This window comes from Bubalus bubalis, chromosome 7 (genome assembly GCF_019923935.1).
Source record: "Bubalus bubalis isolate 160015118507 breed Murrah chromosome 7, NDDB_SH_1, whole genome shotgun sequence".
Classification (NCBI taxonomy): Eukaryota; Metazoa; Chordata; class Mammalia; order Artiodactyla; family Bovidae; genus Bubalus; species Bubalus bubalis.
Window position 1 is genome coordinate 67,088,392 of NC_059163.1, and position 20,274 is coordinate 67,108,665.

At 33.5% G+C, this 20,274-nt stretch overlaps 1 protein-coding gene across 8 annotated transcripts in view; it reads right to left on the bottom strand.

The window, feature by feature from the left end:
• PCDH7 (protocadherin 7) overlaps nt 1-20,274 on the bottom strand; it is a 477,823-nt gene that overhangs the window by 219,505 nt on the left and 238,044 nt on the right. Inside the window, exon 4 of one of the 8 annotated variants that reach the window (XM_025290209.3) lies at nt 8,697-8,792. The exons of 6 other annotated variants lie outside the window; for them this stretch is intronic. In XM_025290209.3, coding sequence (XP_025145994.2) covers nt 8,704-8,792 — 89 coding nt within the window. In that variant the 3' untranslated portion in view covers nt 8,697-8,703. Of the gene's footprint in view, nt 1-8,373; nt 8,793-20,274 lie in introns of those variants that run through there. One more of the 8 variants, XM_044946018.2, reaches the window with a different exon arrangement.

Genomic DNA, 20,274 nt, shown 5'->3' on the forward strand with positions numbered 1-20,274 from the left:
ATTTTGCTAATCTAGTGCCTGAGTCTCACACTATTGAGACAATAAGCAGCATGATCCCATTGTAAAGTACAGCAAACATTTAAACAATTGATATATTCTTTACTGTTATATTTATTTATTGGTTACATTAAAATAAAATAGCTAACAAATACATACACACTTGGAAAAATATATTATTACATACATAGCAAAATACTTTTATGTTTATCTGTTCAATGTACTTTTTATTTCCTTAAAAGAATTATTCTTAAAATTGGTAAGGAGATGATCTGAATTTTGGCTTTTGCCAGTCACTATTTTAATTATACCAATGCTTTATTATATGAAATTATTGGTCTACTTTTATTGATTAAATTAGATAAATATTAAAATTCTCTCAAATTACAGGAGTAAATACAAAGAAAAATATAGGAGTAGGAGAATAATAAAGTGTTATTATGAGATTATATGAAATCATGTGTGTGGAACTTTGGAAACTTGCAAAGCACTAAGAAATTTAAAGAACCTCTCATTAAAATTATAAATATTTATAATTTTGACTTAAAGTGCTTAGACAAAAATACATAAAGATTTTTCTCCTCATAACTTACACAAAACTCCTTAAAAATAAAAGAGGCTTGTCAAAAGGACAATCTTATTACATAAAATATATTGCATTTTCTAAAGTTATTCTTTAAATCCCAAAGCAATGAATTGCAAATTTACTCATTCAAGGATGTATTTCTTCTGTGATATATAATAGCCTGATACCACTATTAAGGCAAACTGATTGGTCATAAACAGATTGTGTATTCTTTGATATTTTTTTTGATATGTTGATTTATTTACATAGCACTCATATATCCCTGAAATATATTCTGGAAATACAAGAAGAGATTATAGACCCAGTTAAATATATGAGACACCTAAGAAGGGAACCTCTAGAGCAGGCCTGGCAGGATATGATGAATTTCCTTCCTCCTTCACTTACTTTCCCGCCTTCCCAGTCTACCTGCTAGTCTTGTCACACAACAAACTAACTAAAATATAAACATATTTAAAAAACTGTAACCCCCTACTTCACTTATTCTTTCCATGCACATGTACTTTGCTCTGCCTAGTTTTATCTTCCCTGTCTTTACTTTCTCATAGAACAACCGTCTACTCATCACAGTTCAGCATATATTCTCAGTCTCAGAGTCAAAACCACACTTAATTCTTAAGTTCAAGCATGACTAAACATCTCCAAATGATTTGATTCCTCATTCCTATTGACGTGTACACTATTTGGATATTTTCCTGTAACCTAATATGATCCAGCAGAGTTTTCAGTAAAGAACATTAATGGATAAGCTGAAAGTTACCTTTCCATTGATTTTCATGATAAGATTAGAAATTTAGCTCCCTGGAAGAAAAGGTGTTATGGATATATACTAAAAGATACTTATTATGTAAAACCTATTTAAGTCACATATTAAAAGACATATAATATAAAATGTCTTATTGATAAGCAGTTCAGAAATAACAAAAATGTCATTGATAGTATGGTGCTTATCAGAAAAAAAAAAAAATTTTAAATAGGTGGTTCAAAACACCGTTGGAAAACCACCAGTCTTCCAATCTCACTTTTTAATTCTGAATTATAAATTCAGAAATCAGTAAACCTTTAGCATTATGGCCAAGTTTTCCATTAGCCTCACAAAAGTGGCACAACTTCTAAATTAAATCTACATTTCTTTGTTTTAAAAATATTTTCCTGCATTTTCTTCATTACTTAAACACATTGGCTTAACATGGTATCATACTCAAGAAAGATCACAAAGAATTGAAATCCTGAGCAATAGGCACTATGGTGTCTAAGGACATCCCCCGCACCCCCCACCCCTTGTCAATTACCTAATATCCTATTACAAGCAGTTAATGTGCCTGTGTTAACAATTCTCTTTATAATAGGATATTCTATTTATTTAATTGATGCCTGTTGTCCTGATTAGAGTGGACAGGCAAGCTTAAATAATGATGGTTGAGTCTGGTTAAGGCTTATGATTGGAATCTATGGTAACTTGCTCTGCTTTATTTGCTGTAAACTCTAGGGCTGTTGCACAGTGTGGTGTCCCCAGCCACAAATGATGGTGAATGGTTCCTATTAGGCAGCTCCTGGCTTTAAGTTGGAGTTATCTTTGACTGGTTTCACTTCTGGCAAAAACTATTAGTTGAATACAAAGAATGTTTGTAATATCAAGCTTTGCAAAAGGATGCCAACTTCCGTGCCTCTCCAAGAGCACAGCAGGCTGCATTACCAAGTGTTTTTCTGTTTCTTATGAATAAAATTGTTTGCTTTCCTATTTCATCCTGCTGATTCCAGATAAACAGTGCATCCAAGGACATAAAAGAAAGTGTCACCTTCAACTCACCCAGATCTCTACTTTTAAGCAAGATACTTCAATAAATTTGGTAACCCCCAACTGGGATTCAAAAAATCTGGATCACAGTTATCTCACTAACTTAACGACCTTGAAAAATTACTTTTTTTTTCATTAACTAGATTTCAAAATGAGGAATTTTCAGATAAAATAATTTTTTCCAGAGAAAATAATTTATGATTCTATGTGAATGCTTTATATTCCACACCTTAATAAGTTGAAAACCATCAAACATTAAATTACTTTTGCAAGTTATTACAACTCCGTTATAGTAAGTTTCACTATAATAAACAGCATTCAAAATGAGGACAGACTTATGTCTCCAGAAGCAAAGGAAGTGATGCTTCCAAAATGAAAATGAGCAACTTTGTCTTCAAAAGCGTAGCTTTAACAAGATAAAAGGGTGTCCCTAGAACACTGTAGCACTGGTTAAAAATTAGATGACTTATGTTAAAAATTCTTAATCCAATGAAATCTTTGATAATTATGTTACCAGATTCTAGCACAGAATTATTGTTATTACATCTCATGATTATCATAGAATCATAGAGCATGAGTGTTGGAATCTGTGTTGTCTAATTTGTAATCTTATGAATGAAATTCTTTAATAATGATTTTGGGAAATTATCATGGAACCTTAGCTCTAATACATTCAATGATAAAGGTTTCAGAATACTGACTATTCTATGGAACAGAGTTCGTTGAACATTTCTTAAGATAATACATTTCTCCTTAGAAGGAAGCAATTTTCTACCGTTTATACCTACTAACATTTGTTCTTGCCTTCAGGAATCACCAAGAATAAGTTATCCTTTGTCTCTCTTCTGCATTAAAGTGCTTCAGATATCTTTTAAATGACTGTCCTCTCCTCAACCTGTCTTCCTCAGCACATTAAACATTTCCTTGGATTCACATATTTTTAAAAGCACAAAAAGTACCTGTATATACATGCAAAACGGAAAAAGTATAAAAACTTAAATGATAACAATCATCAAACTTTTTTAAAACTAGAAGCCTTCTTAGAAATTAAGAAGCTTGTAACATGAATTTTAATTGATCACATGATCATAGCAACCATGCCACAGAGTCAATGCAAATTCTCAGAATCCTTCTCAAGAGAAAGCTCCAGAAAGAAAAACAGGTCAACATATGCTAACACTAAAGATTACATCCCTCAACTACTGTGGTTTTCATATTTTACAGAGGAGGAAACCGTGCTTCCCGGGAGGCTAAATATTATTGACTGGCAAACCAATACCAAAATCCTAATTTCTAAAATTCCTAGTCTGCCATATTCTACAAAAATTTGGAAGATAATTTAAAGATCAGTTAGCTAAATTCCTTATTTTGGTGAAATAAGTGAGGTCTTGAAAGGTTAAATGATTAACATGTATTTCCCATGTATCACTACTCTCTTTCTAAAATATTAAAAGAAATTTTAAAATATTAAATTACATATATGCACATAGCATACATCTTCAATAGCAGTGACAGACAGAGCAACCTTAAAACAAAAGTTGTTTTAAGAATTTTGCCTAAGACTCATGTATAACCAAATACCAAAAGGGCATTATTTCAGGAATTGAATCTAAGAAAAGCAAAACTTTTCTGAGAACTTCCTTTGGTCATACAAAGCAATGCTGAGTATGATAGAGTAAGAATTTTTGTAGGCACTAGAGCTTTTGAAAATATAAAGTCAAGCACTACAATTACCATATGGAAGACATTCATTAAGAATATATAGGTTTATAATATATGAAGCACATTGAAAATTGAAATCTTGGGCAGGGTCAGGGAAAAGTCATGTAGCGTAAAAAGTATTATCTGCCAGCAAATTAATTAAATCTCCCAGTTCTAGGAAAGGCCATATATTCTGTGTAGACACTCATAGAAAGGCAGATGTGCAGTGCTTCCGAGATAGTGCTGTAATCTACTCATAAATAGGACTCACCAAAGGACACTGACAGCAATTTGGCATTAAAAAAGAGTTCACATGCATGGAGAATTTACTTTACATTAGCTTTTACTGAGGAAACTCCATATCTGACAGGGCAACCTTTACACATCTTTCAAACTTCTTTTGCTCTAGTTTGACGTCCATGTGTGAGCACATATTTAGTCATTAAAGTCAATAATTTGCATTGAGAAAATAGTTTTTGCTTTCTTCTGCTTTTCTGTTTGTCTTTTATTTCCACTGATATTATCCATATAAAGCTATGTATTTTTTAGTGTCAAAAATGTTAGAATGATGAATGAACATCTTAAGGGAAAACTCATCTCAGGCACCAACTCAAACCAAAATATTTAATCAATTAAGAAAGAAAAAGTAGAGACTTCTTCATGTGTGCTTAGTTGCTTCAGTCATGTCTGACTCTTTGAGACCTCAGGGACTGGAGTCTGCCAGGTTCCTCTGTCCATGGGATTTTCCAGACAAGAATGCTGCCATGCTGTCTCCAGGGGATTTTCACAGCTCACGGATTGAACACACATCTCTTAAATCTCCTGAATTGGCAGGTGGGTTCTTTAACACTGAGACACTTAAATTCTTTTACTTTTATCAAATATTATTTTTTATTTCATTTTTCTATATTTTTTCATTCATTTTTATGCATGCTTATATTAATTTTATCTATATATTATACTATATACTAGCCAAATCATACATTTATTCTATATAATTCAGATAAAAGGTATTAATATATGCAGCTTTAAACTGTAACTCCTTTTGTTTCCTGAAATTATTTAAACAGATTTTTTGGGTTCTTCATACTGCACAAATATAGACATGTAAACTGAAGGAGCCAATCCTGAATTCCATCTTTTTTTTTGACAAAGTATTTTGCACTAAATGAAAATAACCAGAATGCTAAAACGATTTGCAACCAACTAACAGAACAATTTGAAAGACTGGGGCTATAAACTAGAAAAAGAGAAATAGAGACATTATAGAGCTAGCCATTATGATGGAGTGTCTACCTGAATTTCAGTTGCTGGAAGTACTTTTGGAGTACATTTGGAGAAGGAATAGTACTTAAATTTTGTGTTGTTCCAAAGGAAAAATTCAGGATAAATGGATTCAAGTTCTGGGAAGGCAAATTTTGGCTCAATATAAGAAAAAGCTTAAAATTTAAGTTAAAGATGTCCCCAAATCAGTGAGCTACCCCTAGATTTTTTGTCACCAGAATCATTCAAGCAGAGATTAGTGATTTGGCCACCTCATGCGAAGAGTTGACTCATTGGAAAAGACTCTGATGCTAGGAGGGATTGGGGGCTGGAGGAGAAGGGGACGACAGAGGATGAGATGGCTGGATGGCATCACTGACTTGATGGACGGGAGTCTGGGTGAACTCCGGGAGTTGGTGATGGACAGGGAGGCCTGGTGTGCTGCGATTCATGGGGTTGCAAAGAGTCGGACACGACTGAGCAGCTGAACTGAACTGATGATGGGTATGAGGGATGCATGAATAATCTAAAACCAGATTGGCTGGTGATAATCTCTTTACCAACTCTTAAAATTCCATGATTAATTCAGCAAACATTCATTCCATGCTCCAGGCACTCCATATAAAAATAGAAATAAACTGATCCTTATATTCACAGAACTAATGAATTGGTTAATTCTAAGGTCTTATTGGTTGAAAGTCTAGGAAAGAGGGTATTTTGACTTGTACCCTAATTTTCCATTAATCTCTGCCTTAATTGTGCCCTCTAGGCACAACCTTTTTAGTTCTAAGTACATAGCTCCAAGTTAATGCTTAAGCCCTTAACTTGCTATCAAAAGCACTGTTCCCACAGAAAAAAATCCCAGAAAAATACAGTGTACACAAAGCAATGTATCTTAATTTCCCTTTCTCTTTTCAGCATTTTACCTCAAAGGCTTTTCTAAGAATAAAGGAAACATGAACTCATAAATAAAGTCCTTTTTCTCTACTTGCACTGATTTTTTTCCCCTACAAGTTTTCTTTCATATTTTTTAAAGTCCTCTCAGTGTCTGTGGTTTTCAGTGATCTGTTTCCTTCAATTTTTTATTGCTTTTCAATGTATTCACTTTCCCCATATCTTTTTGTTTCTATATTTTCAAAGATTTTTTCTTTTCTTTTTCAGTTTACCTTCTTTTTCTCATCTAATTTTACTCCCCCATTTCTTTCTTTTCTTGTATGTAACCTGTTAAGACTCTAGCTGTATGGTGCATATTTCTTTTATTCATCTATAAAATAACAACAACAAAAAAAGTTTCTCTGACCTTTCCTCAAAACTTCAAAATATTTTGGTTGGATTGTTTCCTTTCCATGTGAGATATAAGTATATCTATGCTTCTTTTCTTACTACTAGATTTGATAAATTTTATAAAATTTAAATGATCTTTTTTTCTATGTTTTCAATTATACTTACTTGGTTTTTAATTGCAGGTCCTAAATTTAGGGAGAAAAATAAATGACTTATTTTTTATAATAAAATATATTAAGTCATCTATGCAGCTAATAACAGTCAAGAGCTACAAATGAAAGGAAATAAAAAGGGTAGAGATAAGTGTGGATGAAAAGGGTCCCTACAAGAGTGAAAAGAAGAATGACTGTGTTCTAAAAATTCATTCATCTGTTCAACATTTAGTGAGTAGCAAACACTGTGGGCATAGAAGAGTTCATAAAGGATAAGATGGAATCATAGAAACTTAAAGAGTTAAACATGAACGAGAATCCCAGCTTCGCTGGGGAGGAAACAGGAGACTCTGCAAAAGACACAGTGCACTTTAGTCAGTTCTGAGTAATCTTGACCACGTCAGGTTTCTCCAAGCCTCACTGTTTATCATTTAAATATGAATATTAACAATTTTTAACTGTGTTCCTTTGTGTGGAATGAATGAAGAAAATAGGGATTATTAAGCTTACTTACACTGTGCTGGACACACAGAAAACCCTCTGCACATTTCCTATTACTGCTTTTGGTGTGAATTTTCCAAGCAGACCTGGGGAAACGGCTCTCCAGATGGAAGGACCCAACAATGCAAAGGTCTGTGGGCAAGGAAGATTATAGCCATTGGGAAAGATGGGGTAGGCCAGAACAGTGTATATCCAGGGTAAGTGCATAAAGTAAGGACTAGAAATGCAGGTAGAAATGAGATCACGAAGGCCAACCAATGATTTCAGAGCTTTTAGGGATAAGAGACTCTGCATTTGTGAATGAAGATCTATGGTCCAGTCTTTAACGGTCAATGGTCACATCAATGAAAATTCCTGTAAAGAATCTGCTTCATTTATATACACAAACAAGTCTTTGGCTACTATTCTAAGGAATACCATAGTGTTGCCACACACAGGCACACCTATAGACACACTCACTGCTTTTCTTTAAAGACATTTACTAAAAATCTTCCCAGCCCAAAGGCAGTAATCTAGTTCCTTGCCTCAAAGATCCTAATAGAGTCACAAAGGCGTAGTGCAAAGCCCAACATGCCCTCAAAACAAGCCCCTGCAGGAGCAAGGAGGACCAGTTCTCCTGGTGAAAAAGGAAATCAAGAAGGTGGGCGTTTCCCATAATGACTTACAGTTTGTGTTTTTACAGGTTAAGACTCTGCTGGAGTTCGAGCCCTGAGGGCTTAGCTCCTTTCAAAATTATCAACCTGAAAGAGGTAGACTTGAGCTGGCAGGAGGACCAAGGCCCTCCCCCACCTTCCTCAAATGCCACCAGCTGAGCTGAGCAAAGAAATCTTTGCAAAAAAGCCATTGGCCTACACTCAGCTCCCACATCTGGATGACCTTGATTTGTGGAGTATTTAGGTTTGAATTGAAATGGCTCATACTTAATTTTCTATAATCAGATGAATAAGCATTATAATTAAAGTACATAGTACAGTTTTGTGTGATGCTTTTGAAAGTTCAAATGCTAAAATAATTGAATTCTGAGTTAAAGTTCACAAAATATTCTCATTTTACAATTTGCAAAGATATGTCATATAAAAAGTCTTTGTAAAACATTGAAAGTGGCATATATATATAGGTCCGTTTTTTTTTTTTTTTTCTATACAATCAATTGAGGAAACTGCATAGCACCTTTCTCTGAAAATGATACAGGTTGTTCTTCTGTAATCCTTTACATTTAAAAATCATCTACAACTGTGCAGGGAATTCTGAAATAGCATGCTGAAATAGGTAAAGATTTACTCAAGTTGTGTAATTTCCTTGTATCAGTAGGCTCTATGTAGTGGATGCATGAGTTTTCTCTATATAAAAGATAGACTATTAATGGAGAATGCAGAAGAGGGGCAGCTGTACTGCTTCATGAGGACCACCATACCTGTTGATTAATGGAGAGGCCTTAACAGCACTCTTCTTCCATGCGTCTTGCCATGAGGAAAGGGGAGGAAGGGAAAGGTAGTGATGGCAGCAACACCTGGGGAAGGGAGATGGGGAAATATGTAAAGGGAAAATCAGCAGCCCCTACACCACGGTGTCCATCCACAGACTTGCCAATGAAACAATTTTCAAAAACCCTAAACTTGTTTTCTTTCTTTTTTAAAAAATCTAGATAAATTTTAAAGATAATTTAAACAAATTAGGGATTTTGAATGGCGTTAATCTCATCACTCTCCAACTATCAACTATCCTCTTCTGAGTCTGGGACATGGGGGCTGCTACATGTAATGAACTACCATCTTATTCTCACTTTTTGACTAGACAGGGTAGCTTAAGGCAGGACTAGGCAGGACTTTGATATGTGGGTACAGTGTTTTGTTTTTTGTTTTTATTTTTTACAACAGATTTATGAAAAAAAAAAAAAAACAAAAAACTGCAGGATAAATAGTACCAAATGGGTATGTATATTTTCCCCAACACACAGTAGGATTATTACCATTTACTTGTCCTGCCTCCATCTAATTGCCATACATCTAAAAGCTCACAAACATCTTCCTTATTACATTCTCCTAAGGGTGTGTAGGTTTGATATCAAAACAACTTCAACTTGTTATTTTAACAAAAAAGAATTAAATTTAGTAGAATGCCTATACACTGCAAGAGACCAAACTAATAAAAGTTGTAAAAAGGTTCATGTTTTAATTATATTTTTGTAGACATGGTTTAATTTGAACTACATGTAATTTTTTTAAAGTAAATAGAGTTATATGAAAAGAAGTACAATGAAAAAATTTCATAAAACATTGATGATAATACTGAACTCTTTGAATTTTAGTAGTGATCAACTGGTTTAGTGAATCAATTTAAAGGGCAATACCACCTGAAAAAGACATACTGCTACATATTTTGCTCTTGATATTTGTTTTCAGAGAAATCTTTGCCTTTCTATGTTTATATTGAAATACAAACTTCATATGAAAAATGACATTTTACATGATTTAGGGAAGCTTTTATACACCCTGGAGATAAGCTTATTAAAAATATGTATATTTTTTAAGAAAATAAGAAGTCATCCACTTGGGGTTTTTAGTAATGGAGATGTTTATGCATGTATAGGGGCAGGGAGTATATGGGAAATTTCTGTACTGTCCTCTCAGTGTTTTTGTGAACCTAAACTGTTTTTAAAAAGGCCTTAAGCATTGTAACTTAAAAGATAGGAGAGAATTAATTTTGGGGGTGAAAAAAAATGGTTTTGATCCCTCCCACCCATACATTTCTTAGTGTAATATCTACAGAAGGGCTGGGACATTCTTGAGTTTTTCTCTAAAGACAAGGATTTATGTAAATACCTGTTTGCATTTTTGCTTCTGAATGTGATTCTGACCATTAATCTAAATGTTTAAGAAAGCAGCTATCACAAAGATATTTGAGGTTTGGAGTATGATAATCCTTTTGGTCTTGCCTTAATCCTATTTAAACAGGATGTCTCAAAACTTTCCAGTTTCTCAACTCTTTTGGTCTCTGACACACTAATTACTATTAGGCATCATCTCTGCTTAAAATAACATATCCATCTAATACTTAGGTAATAGTATTAGTCAGCTCTTGAATTGAAACATTTGGAAACTAATTGGTTATCAGATGGATTAGCATCAAAGAATTCTGAAGGAACATGCACTAAGCCTGTTAAATTAAAATAAATAAACTCAAAGTAGTAAACTTAAATTTTATTTGATATGGTTGAACATAATTTTTATAGCTTTGCTTTTTTTCTTATACATTTTAATTTTGTGTTTAATTTTAAAAATATTAATTGCCATCACACATATTTTAAAATTTAAGCTCCCCTTCAAAATTAAAAGCCACATATTCTAGTAATATCAAAGTAACAAAGTTATAATTAATTATTCCTACATTTAAATGTTCCTGATTGATTATTTGGGGATCAGCATTTTGTCTTTGGAAGAATCAAGTGTGTGAATCTTCCAAGACAGAAAACAAAAGGGGCCCACATGTTCTTAATTTATGGCAAAAAACTTGAGTCTAGCATGAAACACAGCAGTTTTTGTACATGAATCCCTAATACCATAAGGATTTTATATAAGTAAGTTCTTCCTTTGATCTTAGGAAGGGTAGATTATCATGAGGTAATATATTTGGAAATTTGCACCACACTGTGAAAGATACAAAAATAACCAAAGGTGTACTTATGAGAAACTTTGGAAAATAAATATACACACACAAAACACAGATGACTGCTCACAGTAGAACTTATCAAGATGTAACAAGTAATATAAAATGATTTTATAAATATCTGAGTTTATAAATAACTAAAACAACTTAGAATGGTAGTCCAAAAGATTAAACAGAAATTTTCGAGTCATAAATTCATAGAGTGGAGAAGACAGCTTCATGGATTAAGGGAAATAAAAATGAAAGCTATTTTTTTCCTATTAAGAGGTAGGAGCCAGGATAATAAAATCACCCCTGGTACTAACGGGGTATTTGTTAGGAATATGCTTATAGGCAATCTTATGAGCTAGATTTTTACCTGGCTAGAAAAGGGAAAATGTACAATATGATGCATGAAAATAAAAAGTAGATAGACAAATGATTTGTGATTTTACTGAGTAGAATTGGCAATCAAGAATTTGTAAAGAGATTGATTTTCCAAAAGGACAGGAATTTGGTCATGTAGATAAAATGAGAATATCATAGAGAATGCTATGGTTCAGCCCTCTGTGGTTCTGTTCTTAGAAAAATGTATGTATGATAAAAGTAGAAATACGTATACTAACATATTGACACAGAGAACACAATGTCAAGCTGTAGGGCCCAAGAATAAGGCACAAGACTTGCTTCACATCCTCACAAAAATATATATTAATTACATGGGGAACAAAACTAAGGTCAAATTTCTTAGTGTTTGGAAGCTCAAAGCAAAGAAACAAAGGGATGAACTTTGAGAAAGGAGACACAGAGCTACTTCTTCAAGACTGTGTCAGATATGGAAAAAGGATAAAGAAAGAAACAGTTTGTAGAAAAGGAAACTGATACAGCCTAATGCAACGTGATGAGAAGAAGGTTATTTAGTGTTGGCAAGTCAAAAGTCAGTCAAACCAGACAGATTATATGGTGGGACCATATAATATGGTTGGGAACCAGCACACCTTGATAAGCAGAAGAGACACATCAAACAACATATAGAATGAGAGCTTAATTAGGCAATGAGACTGCTATTCTCTGCTTGATGACCTTAAACCTTCATCAAAACATCACTGTCTGATACAAGAATATATGAGAAAAGGCCATTACCATATGGTATAAACATTCCTGGTAACAGTATTGTTATCCTTATCCTATTTGTGAGGTCTATCTTAAAAATACATTTTCTATAAGAGTTAGAAAATTGATATTTTAGCTCTGATTCTGACCCTAAAATTTTCCCTGAGTCACATATTCATGTGTGCTAAGTCACTTCCATCCTTTCTGATTCTTTGAGACCCCATGAACTGCAGCCTGAATAGGAACAGTCTACCATATTCCAATGAACAGTTCAATTTTCTCTCATTCTCCTTCTTGCTAAGAGTGGCTGGATACTTATCAAAAGGAAATTTTATTCATCTTAATGCTGGGTGTGTCTGGGCTTCCCCTGAGGCTCAGTGGTAAATAATCTGTCAGTAATGCAGGAGATGTGGGTTTGATCGTTAGGTCCAGAAGATCCCCTGAAGAAGGAAATGGCAACCCACTCCAGTATACTTTTCTGGGGAATCCCATGGACAGAGGAGCCTGGCAGGCTACAATCCATGGAGTTGTAAAAGAGTAGGACATGACTTAGCAACTAACAACAATGTTATTTTTAGGCAGGGCTGGAGCTTGAAGAGGTCAGCTTGGCTGTTGCTGCTAGCTCCTGCAGGGTGGAGTAAGCTGGTACCCTGGTATATTTTTAAGATTATTTAACTCCATAAAAACATAATTTTTTTTGTCTTTTTTTCTCTTTAGCTGAAAATTTTCATTATTTTTATTTAATGAAATAAATTAATCACTACACACTACATCCTAACAGTAAATTTTCATGATGACAATTAGAGTATTGCCATACAAATCTTTACCTGTAACCTATTTTTCTGACAACCTCACTAAAAGTTCAAGATTTTGTTGCACTGAAAACATTTTATAAATCTTCTAGCAAATCTATAATATTCCACTTTATTATTTTCAAATTCCTAATGTTTTACCAATCTGCTAAGAAGTTCTCAGTTTATAGCTACAATAGAGAAGGAAATGGCACCCCACTCTAGTACTCTTGCCTGGAAAATCCTATGGAAGGAGGAGCCTGGTTGGACAGGACTGAGCGACTTCACTTTCTCTTTTCACTTTCATGCATTGAAGAAGGAAATGGCAACCCACTCCAGCGTTCTTGCTTGGAGAATCCCAGGGATGGGGAAGCCCGGTGGGCTGCCATCTACAGGATCACAGAGTCGGACACGACTGTAGCGACTTAGCAGCAGCATAATCCACTGTGTCCTTCATACAAACTAACAAATCAGCTACCCTAGTATCTAAGAGATCAGTAATGTTCACTTAGAATTTTAATTAATGTATGATTCACTCAGTATAATTAATATTCTAAATTTAGTTTTCCCTACAAAATATATTTTAATGAGGATTTTGCTCTTTTTTTTCTTGACATAGAATTGAGTAAATTTATAAAACTATGGATCTTAAATTCTCACATACAACATTTTTAGTCTCTGCAACTAAAAGTTGTCATATCAATTTTATTATTTAGGTTTGTTCATCAAATATTTAAAGAGTGTTCAATCTTGGCTAGACACCACTTTAATCAGTAGTACTTAAATTTGGATTTCAGGACTCCTCTAGCCTCTTAAAAACTGTAAATGACCCAAAAGTGCTTTTGTTTTTATGTGACTTTTTTTTTTATGTGACAGGTAAAGATTTGTATGGCAATACTCTAATTGTCATCATGAAAATTTATTGTTAGGATGTAGTGTGTAGTGATTAATTTATTTCATTAAATAAAAATAATAAACATTTTCAGTTAAAGAGAAAAAAAGACAAAAAAATTATGTTTTTATTGAGTTAAGAAATGTGACTACATCATTGCTGCTGCTGCTGCTAAGTCGATTCAGTTGTGTCCGATTCTGTGCAACACCATAGACCGCATCCCACCAGGCTTCCCGTCCCTGGGATTCTCCAGGCAAGAACACTGGAGTGGGTTGACATTTCCTTCTCCAATGCATGAAAGTGAAAAGGGAAAGTGAAGTCACTCAGTCGTGTCCGACTCTTAGCGACCCCATGGACTGCAGCCTACCAGGCTCCTCCGTCCATGGGATTTTCCAGGCAAGAGTACTGGAGTGGGGTGCCATACATCATTGGTAGTTTAAAAAATAAAATTGACATTTTAAAAATTAATTGTAAATGCATTTGAAAATAGCCATAATAAAGTCATTTCTTTTCAAAATAAAATATTTTTATGAAAAACGATTACCATACTTTATAAAACCAAAAATAAGCTAGAAGAGTGACATTATGATGTGTTCTAATATAGATTGTGATAGGAAAAGAGCAAAGCTGGATAGGGTCAGTATGGGCTCCACAGAAGAGGTGATACTTGAAGTAAACTTTAAATAAAGACTTGACTGGATGGATGGAAACATTGGTGAAAGAGGTTAAGACCATTCTAGTGAAAGAAGGGCATGGCTAAACAGAGCATGTTGTAATAGAAAGAATATGGATTTTTTTGTTTATTTGTTTGACAAAGTTTCCTCAGACTCCATCTCAGCTATTTTGGCTGTATGGCTTTGAGTAAATCACCTAAGGTCTGTGAGCCTCTCTTTGCTCTCTTGTGAGCCTACAGATTAAGAACGTCATGAGAATTGAGATGAAAAATGTAAAATATTTTCACGTGTGGCAGTTAAATGGAACTCAGTAATATAATGTGTTTTGTTGCATATTTAAGGACAGCGAATTGATTATCATGCTGAGAGCATAAAATACTATGAGATGTAGTGGGGAGAATGGAAATTATAAACAAGAGTGAAAAGAACAGCAGAAAAGAAGAGCTGGTGTGGAGGTTAAAGGTGGGTATGAGTGACTTAAAAAAACACAGAAACACAGTAATATGAAATGAACTACCTTGGAAACTCCAATGAGAATCACTTCTCATACAGGCCTTAGCAAACCCATAGAAAATCTCAATTTCCATTTGGTGCCCTCCTATCCTTTCCCAGAATTACATACAAATGAACAAACTCAGGTTTTAGAAAAATGAATTACTCCAGTATCATCATAAATATAGAATGAATATGTAAAAAATAAAATGGATGATAAAAAACTTAAGACAAATTTAACCAACCACTTTGCTGCTTACAGAGGTTTAGTTGACCTGAATCTTCCATGTCTCTATGAAATTAGATTTCAATTAATCTCAGCAATGAATGAATGGTGAATATATAAATAAAAGTATATTTTAAGCCATATGCATACTATAGTAAGAATCTGAACTCACAACTGTGATGTTCTCAACTTGGAACTGAAAATTAGGAGACTCATAAAGTCTGCAAATTGATTTCAACTTATTTAGAAAACACTTTTATTAAGAGTGTGATACATAGATAATGTTATGACTTTTCCCCATACTGGTTTGTACCATCTAGATGCTATCTTTGATCTTCAAGACTTCACTGATAGAATGTTAAAAAGTATTTCCCAACAAAAAAATATTTTCTGCCGATGCACCTTAGTTCTGACAATTAAGGCACAAAAGAAAAAAATATACTTAGTAGAGAAGCACAGCTTTAAAATGTAAAATAAACTCTTCATCAAGGTCCAGGTTTAAAATTTTATAAAACACAATAAATATCCTGGCTCATTGTACAGGCACTGGCTGTAGCAATACACCAATGACAGGTAAGAACAATGTGGGTTTTAGATGAGAATGACTGCAATAATCTATAAAGAATTTAGGACTAGACTATTCTTTTTTTTACAAAGTATGTTTTACATCAACCCATCATTTTGTCTGATCTCTTCACTCCCACAATTAAACCCAGCCTAACTTATCAGAAGAGAAAGCAAAGAAAATAAAGCATTAAACCAAGGTAATAATGGTAATTATGGTTGGACCTTGGACCCAGAGAATATTAATTTATTCTTTAATTAATTCAGCAAATATTTACTGAGCATCTAGTCTATGTCAGGCACTTCCTTAGTAGCTTGAGATAAAAAGAGCATAAAAACATAATCTCAATACTCCGGAAGCACAAGTAGGTAGGATATTTTATAAATAAGTAAATACAACATTTTATTCCACTCAATACAATACAAATAATTCTAAAAATTGTTTTCAGGAGAATTTTGTTGTAAAAAACATATACTGTAAAAATGAGACCAAGCTCTTCACTTTATAACTTTTTACATTCTGACTTTGTAAATATGGCTAGTAAAGCTCTATGTCCAAAAAGATAGGTGTCTAACTCCATGTAGCACTCGTCATCCAGGACTTACAAATAACTGTACTAATGGCTGAAATTAAATATGCATGATAAATTTTGACCTTCATTTTCAGGTCTCATGTGCATGTATGTGAAGGCAGGATGTAAGCATAATCAACTTATGGTGATAACTTTGGAATAAAATATCCCTATTCAACCATTCTCCCCTATAGCACTATTTGCATACAGTTTCTTCATTGAAATTTCTCTTTTCTTTACTTTTTTTTTCACTACCTCCCCTCTCTTGGTATCAACTACTATATTCTAACTTTGTCAAGTCAAACAACAGTTGTCAATTCTGTGTGAATTTAGCCATATAAATGTAGTTGCTGCTGCTGCTGCTGCTAAGTCACTTCAGTCATGTGTTATCTACTCACAATTGAGAAACTTTTTTTTTCTTTATCAAGAATGCTTCAGTCTTGAATCAGTTTAGCAGAAGCTACGCTAAGTCATTTTGAGTTTACCTAAATGAAAATGAAAACAAAATGGATGATTTCCTTTGTAAAGTTGAAATAACTCCATTCTGCACTGTTATTTATAATTTTAAACCTCAAGGAATGATTATTCATAGATCTGTGGAATGCAAGGAAAGGAAAACAATCTGTTCACCCTATCCTTCATTTGGAATACTTTTCCCACTCTGCAGTTAATGTATTTTAATTTATTTTTAAAAAACAAGTTGTTCTTTGACTATAAAACATCTCAGATGCTTAGTAAAACTTTTTTTGTGTATTATTTTCTTCTCAGCATACTGTGTACAACCAGAGAGGTAGGCAGCATGTTCTAAGCTGGAATTCAGTGAATACATGAGAACACCTTTTTTCAATGCTGTCATTTAGATTACATGAACTTAAATGCCAACTTTGGGCAATGCTATTCCCTCGAAGCATATATATTATTTCATTATGGATGTATTAATTCACAGTGTTTTATTTCAAGCCTATAAAATATGGTATCTCTTGAGAAATCTGACAGCTGATAAAACTGCATTAGAATGGTGCATGTGCACATGTTTTCACATTTCCACAAAGTTGCTGATTTCTTCTTATTTGAGTCAGCTGTCTGAATTAGTTGCACAGCATTAAATTTAATAAACACCATATGGATCTGATAATGTATGAGAAGAACCTGTTCTTTCTCTTCCCTGCCACATATATGCTCTTTTATCTTTCAATTAAGTGATACATTTCCTGGCTAAGTTTATTTTAAGAGTGTTGTGTAAAAAGAAACCAAATCTTTGAAATCTTTGTCTTAGTATAACCGCTCTAGATGTACATAATGCACAAAATATGTCACATGCTTTTCCATTTATAGAAATAAAATCTTTAAAATTTTTATATTGTGTGCTTAAATTTCTCAAGTCTTTAAAATATTCAGTCAATTAATAGAAGTTCATTATAAGAAGAAAGTGAAATCACCATTTTTTAAGTTAAAGTTTTACTGACAAAATACACTGAATTTCTCAATAGAGTTTCAGTCAAAAGCAGTTCAGAAAGTACGATGATAAAAGGTTCCTTAAAGTTCAAGACAAAAGAAATATCTACTTTTTAAAATATGGACCAAAACTACTAAGTTTAATTCCTGGGAGATGAAGAAAGAGTTTGAAAATATTTTAATATGCTAAATGCAGATTCTGAGAACTGGTTATAATCCTGAGTCCCTCTTGCCTGCACACCAGAATTCTTCATTCTGAGGTAAACACTGGCCTCAAACTCTAGGCATGTGCTTATCAACCCTGATCTGATTTTCCTCTAATATGAGCTCAATTAAACTTCCTACTCTTAAAGGACCTATCCATTTCTTGTCAGTAAAAGAAACAGGTAAGGAAATACATCAAGAGTAGATAAGTACATGGAAAGTTATATTCTGTGTAAGAGCAATAAGATACTATGTATTCTAAATTTTCCTACATCAAATTTAGATTTGCAAAGCCAGGCCATGTATGATTACAAATGCTGAAGGCAAACCTTTATAGTGGTTCATTCTTTTGAGACTTCAAATTATAACACCATCCCTTTTTTACAAGGCATTACTAGAATATTCCCCAATGTGTATATTAGATTCCTTTATAGAGACAGTCATGTTCCTACAAGCCATAAATTTAATAAATCACCAGATATATAACTTTCATTCTCACATTTACATTACCAAGTATTTTATGGAGCAATTTTCTTAGTCATAGCAGTGAGACTGTTCAGTGATATAAATAAATAAATACTATTCCAGCAAAACCCCTTAACTCTAAAGGAATGGAATCTCACAAGAATACAATTCACTATTAAAGATAATTCAGCTATCAGTAGGGTCTATCTTGCATTGCCTCTATGAAAGTTTATTACGAGTAGTATCAGAAGGACTTTATTATAGCAAGCTTTGCAGAAGCCAAGGACAGAGTTATGGCTGGGTTCCAGTGAAAAGAGAAAAAGCTTGAAAAGCCTAATATACCACAATACTGAAACTGTTATTATAAATAACTGGTACATTTACATCAGATTATCATATATTTTCAACAGAAACGTCAAATGCCAACTCTGTCAGTATCTGTCTCTGGGCGCGGATCTTCCTGTTGAGACCTGTTGTGCACTAGCAGAGCCAGGCTTAAGTGCTCCCCAAGGATTTTTATGTTTATATTATAAAAAAAAATTCTTTGCAAGGAAAATTAGACTTTAAGGTGTAAAGAATATTTTGAAATGATGAAATATTTTATTGGTCCAATGAAATTACTTTAAAGCGATATTTTAAAATACTCCAACTCTAAAATACTCTAACTTTAAAATACTTTAATACAGTTCTTTTAACTTAATCAGCACAATTCCCTAAGCATATATTATAAAAATGCAAGTATACATCTTATTATTGGTGGGTGGAAGGGGGTAATGGGGCAGGAGGAAGCAGTAGAAGGCATTAGAAAACCATAGCCTTGAGTTAACCTTATAGTCTTTTGTTGGTTTTTACCTAAAGGGTTATATTGAATTCCAAATTCTCATATTTAAATAATGAGAGAAAATGTTCCAAATTGTAAAGGCACTTGCTCTACATGTTTTCTATTTGCAATTTAATAAACTTACTTCAATACAGGAGTATTGCTTATTTTTATAATAAAAGTCTTAATATGGTAGGAGGCTGTCAAATTTGCAAATGATGAAACTATTGACTTTAATAGAACAGTTCCAAAATAGAGTCTGGAGGCATAGTTTATTATTCAAATTATTTCCAAGAAGTGCTTTAGGCTTCTTAGCCCAACCCATCACGGATGGTGTGTCATGCATGTGTGTGTGTGTGCGTCTGTTTCCTTGGTGAGCAATGCTGAGTCTTCTTAAAATTTGCTCATAAATTTCAGAATGAGTTTCCAAAAATTAAAGTAACTAGGTCAAATTCTCCACATGTTGTACCACCAAATAAAATATCTGTCCTCAAAATTGTTTAGGAAGTCATATCAGGTATACAAGTAGATAGTTCATAAAGTCCAATCAATAGGGACACTAGTTAAATGAAGTGCAAAAAATATTATAATGGATCCTTTTGCTCTTTGGAATCAATGGCAGTAATCTTTGTTTAGAAAGAATGTGTGTCTGAGCAATAACATGTACCAATATTTCTCAAGCTGCTAAAACAAAAAGAGCTCAGAAGCAGGCATCTCTCCATTTAGCTATATTACATTTTCTGTTCTTTTCTTCCCTATTTAGGCAGGAGAACTGCCTTAACCACTTCAGAAATGCCCTACCTTCATCCCAGGAAAGGAAATGAAGGCCTTAGCACTGATGCTAAAATATATATAATAGATACAAATGAGCAGCAGGGGCAGATGGGGACTTTCAGTTACTTTATGACTAGGTCAATTATTAGCAAACTGTACATGCCGGCTTCTCAGTGAAAACATTATTTTCACTTAATCCCAAAGTGAAATATGCATTATCTTTTCTGTTATTCCTAAATACATGAACTGATTCTATATATCAAATAAAAAAGCAATATCCTTTTTCAATATGAAAATCAAATTAC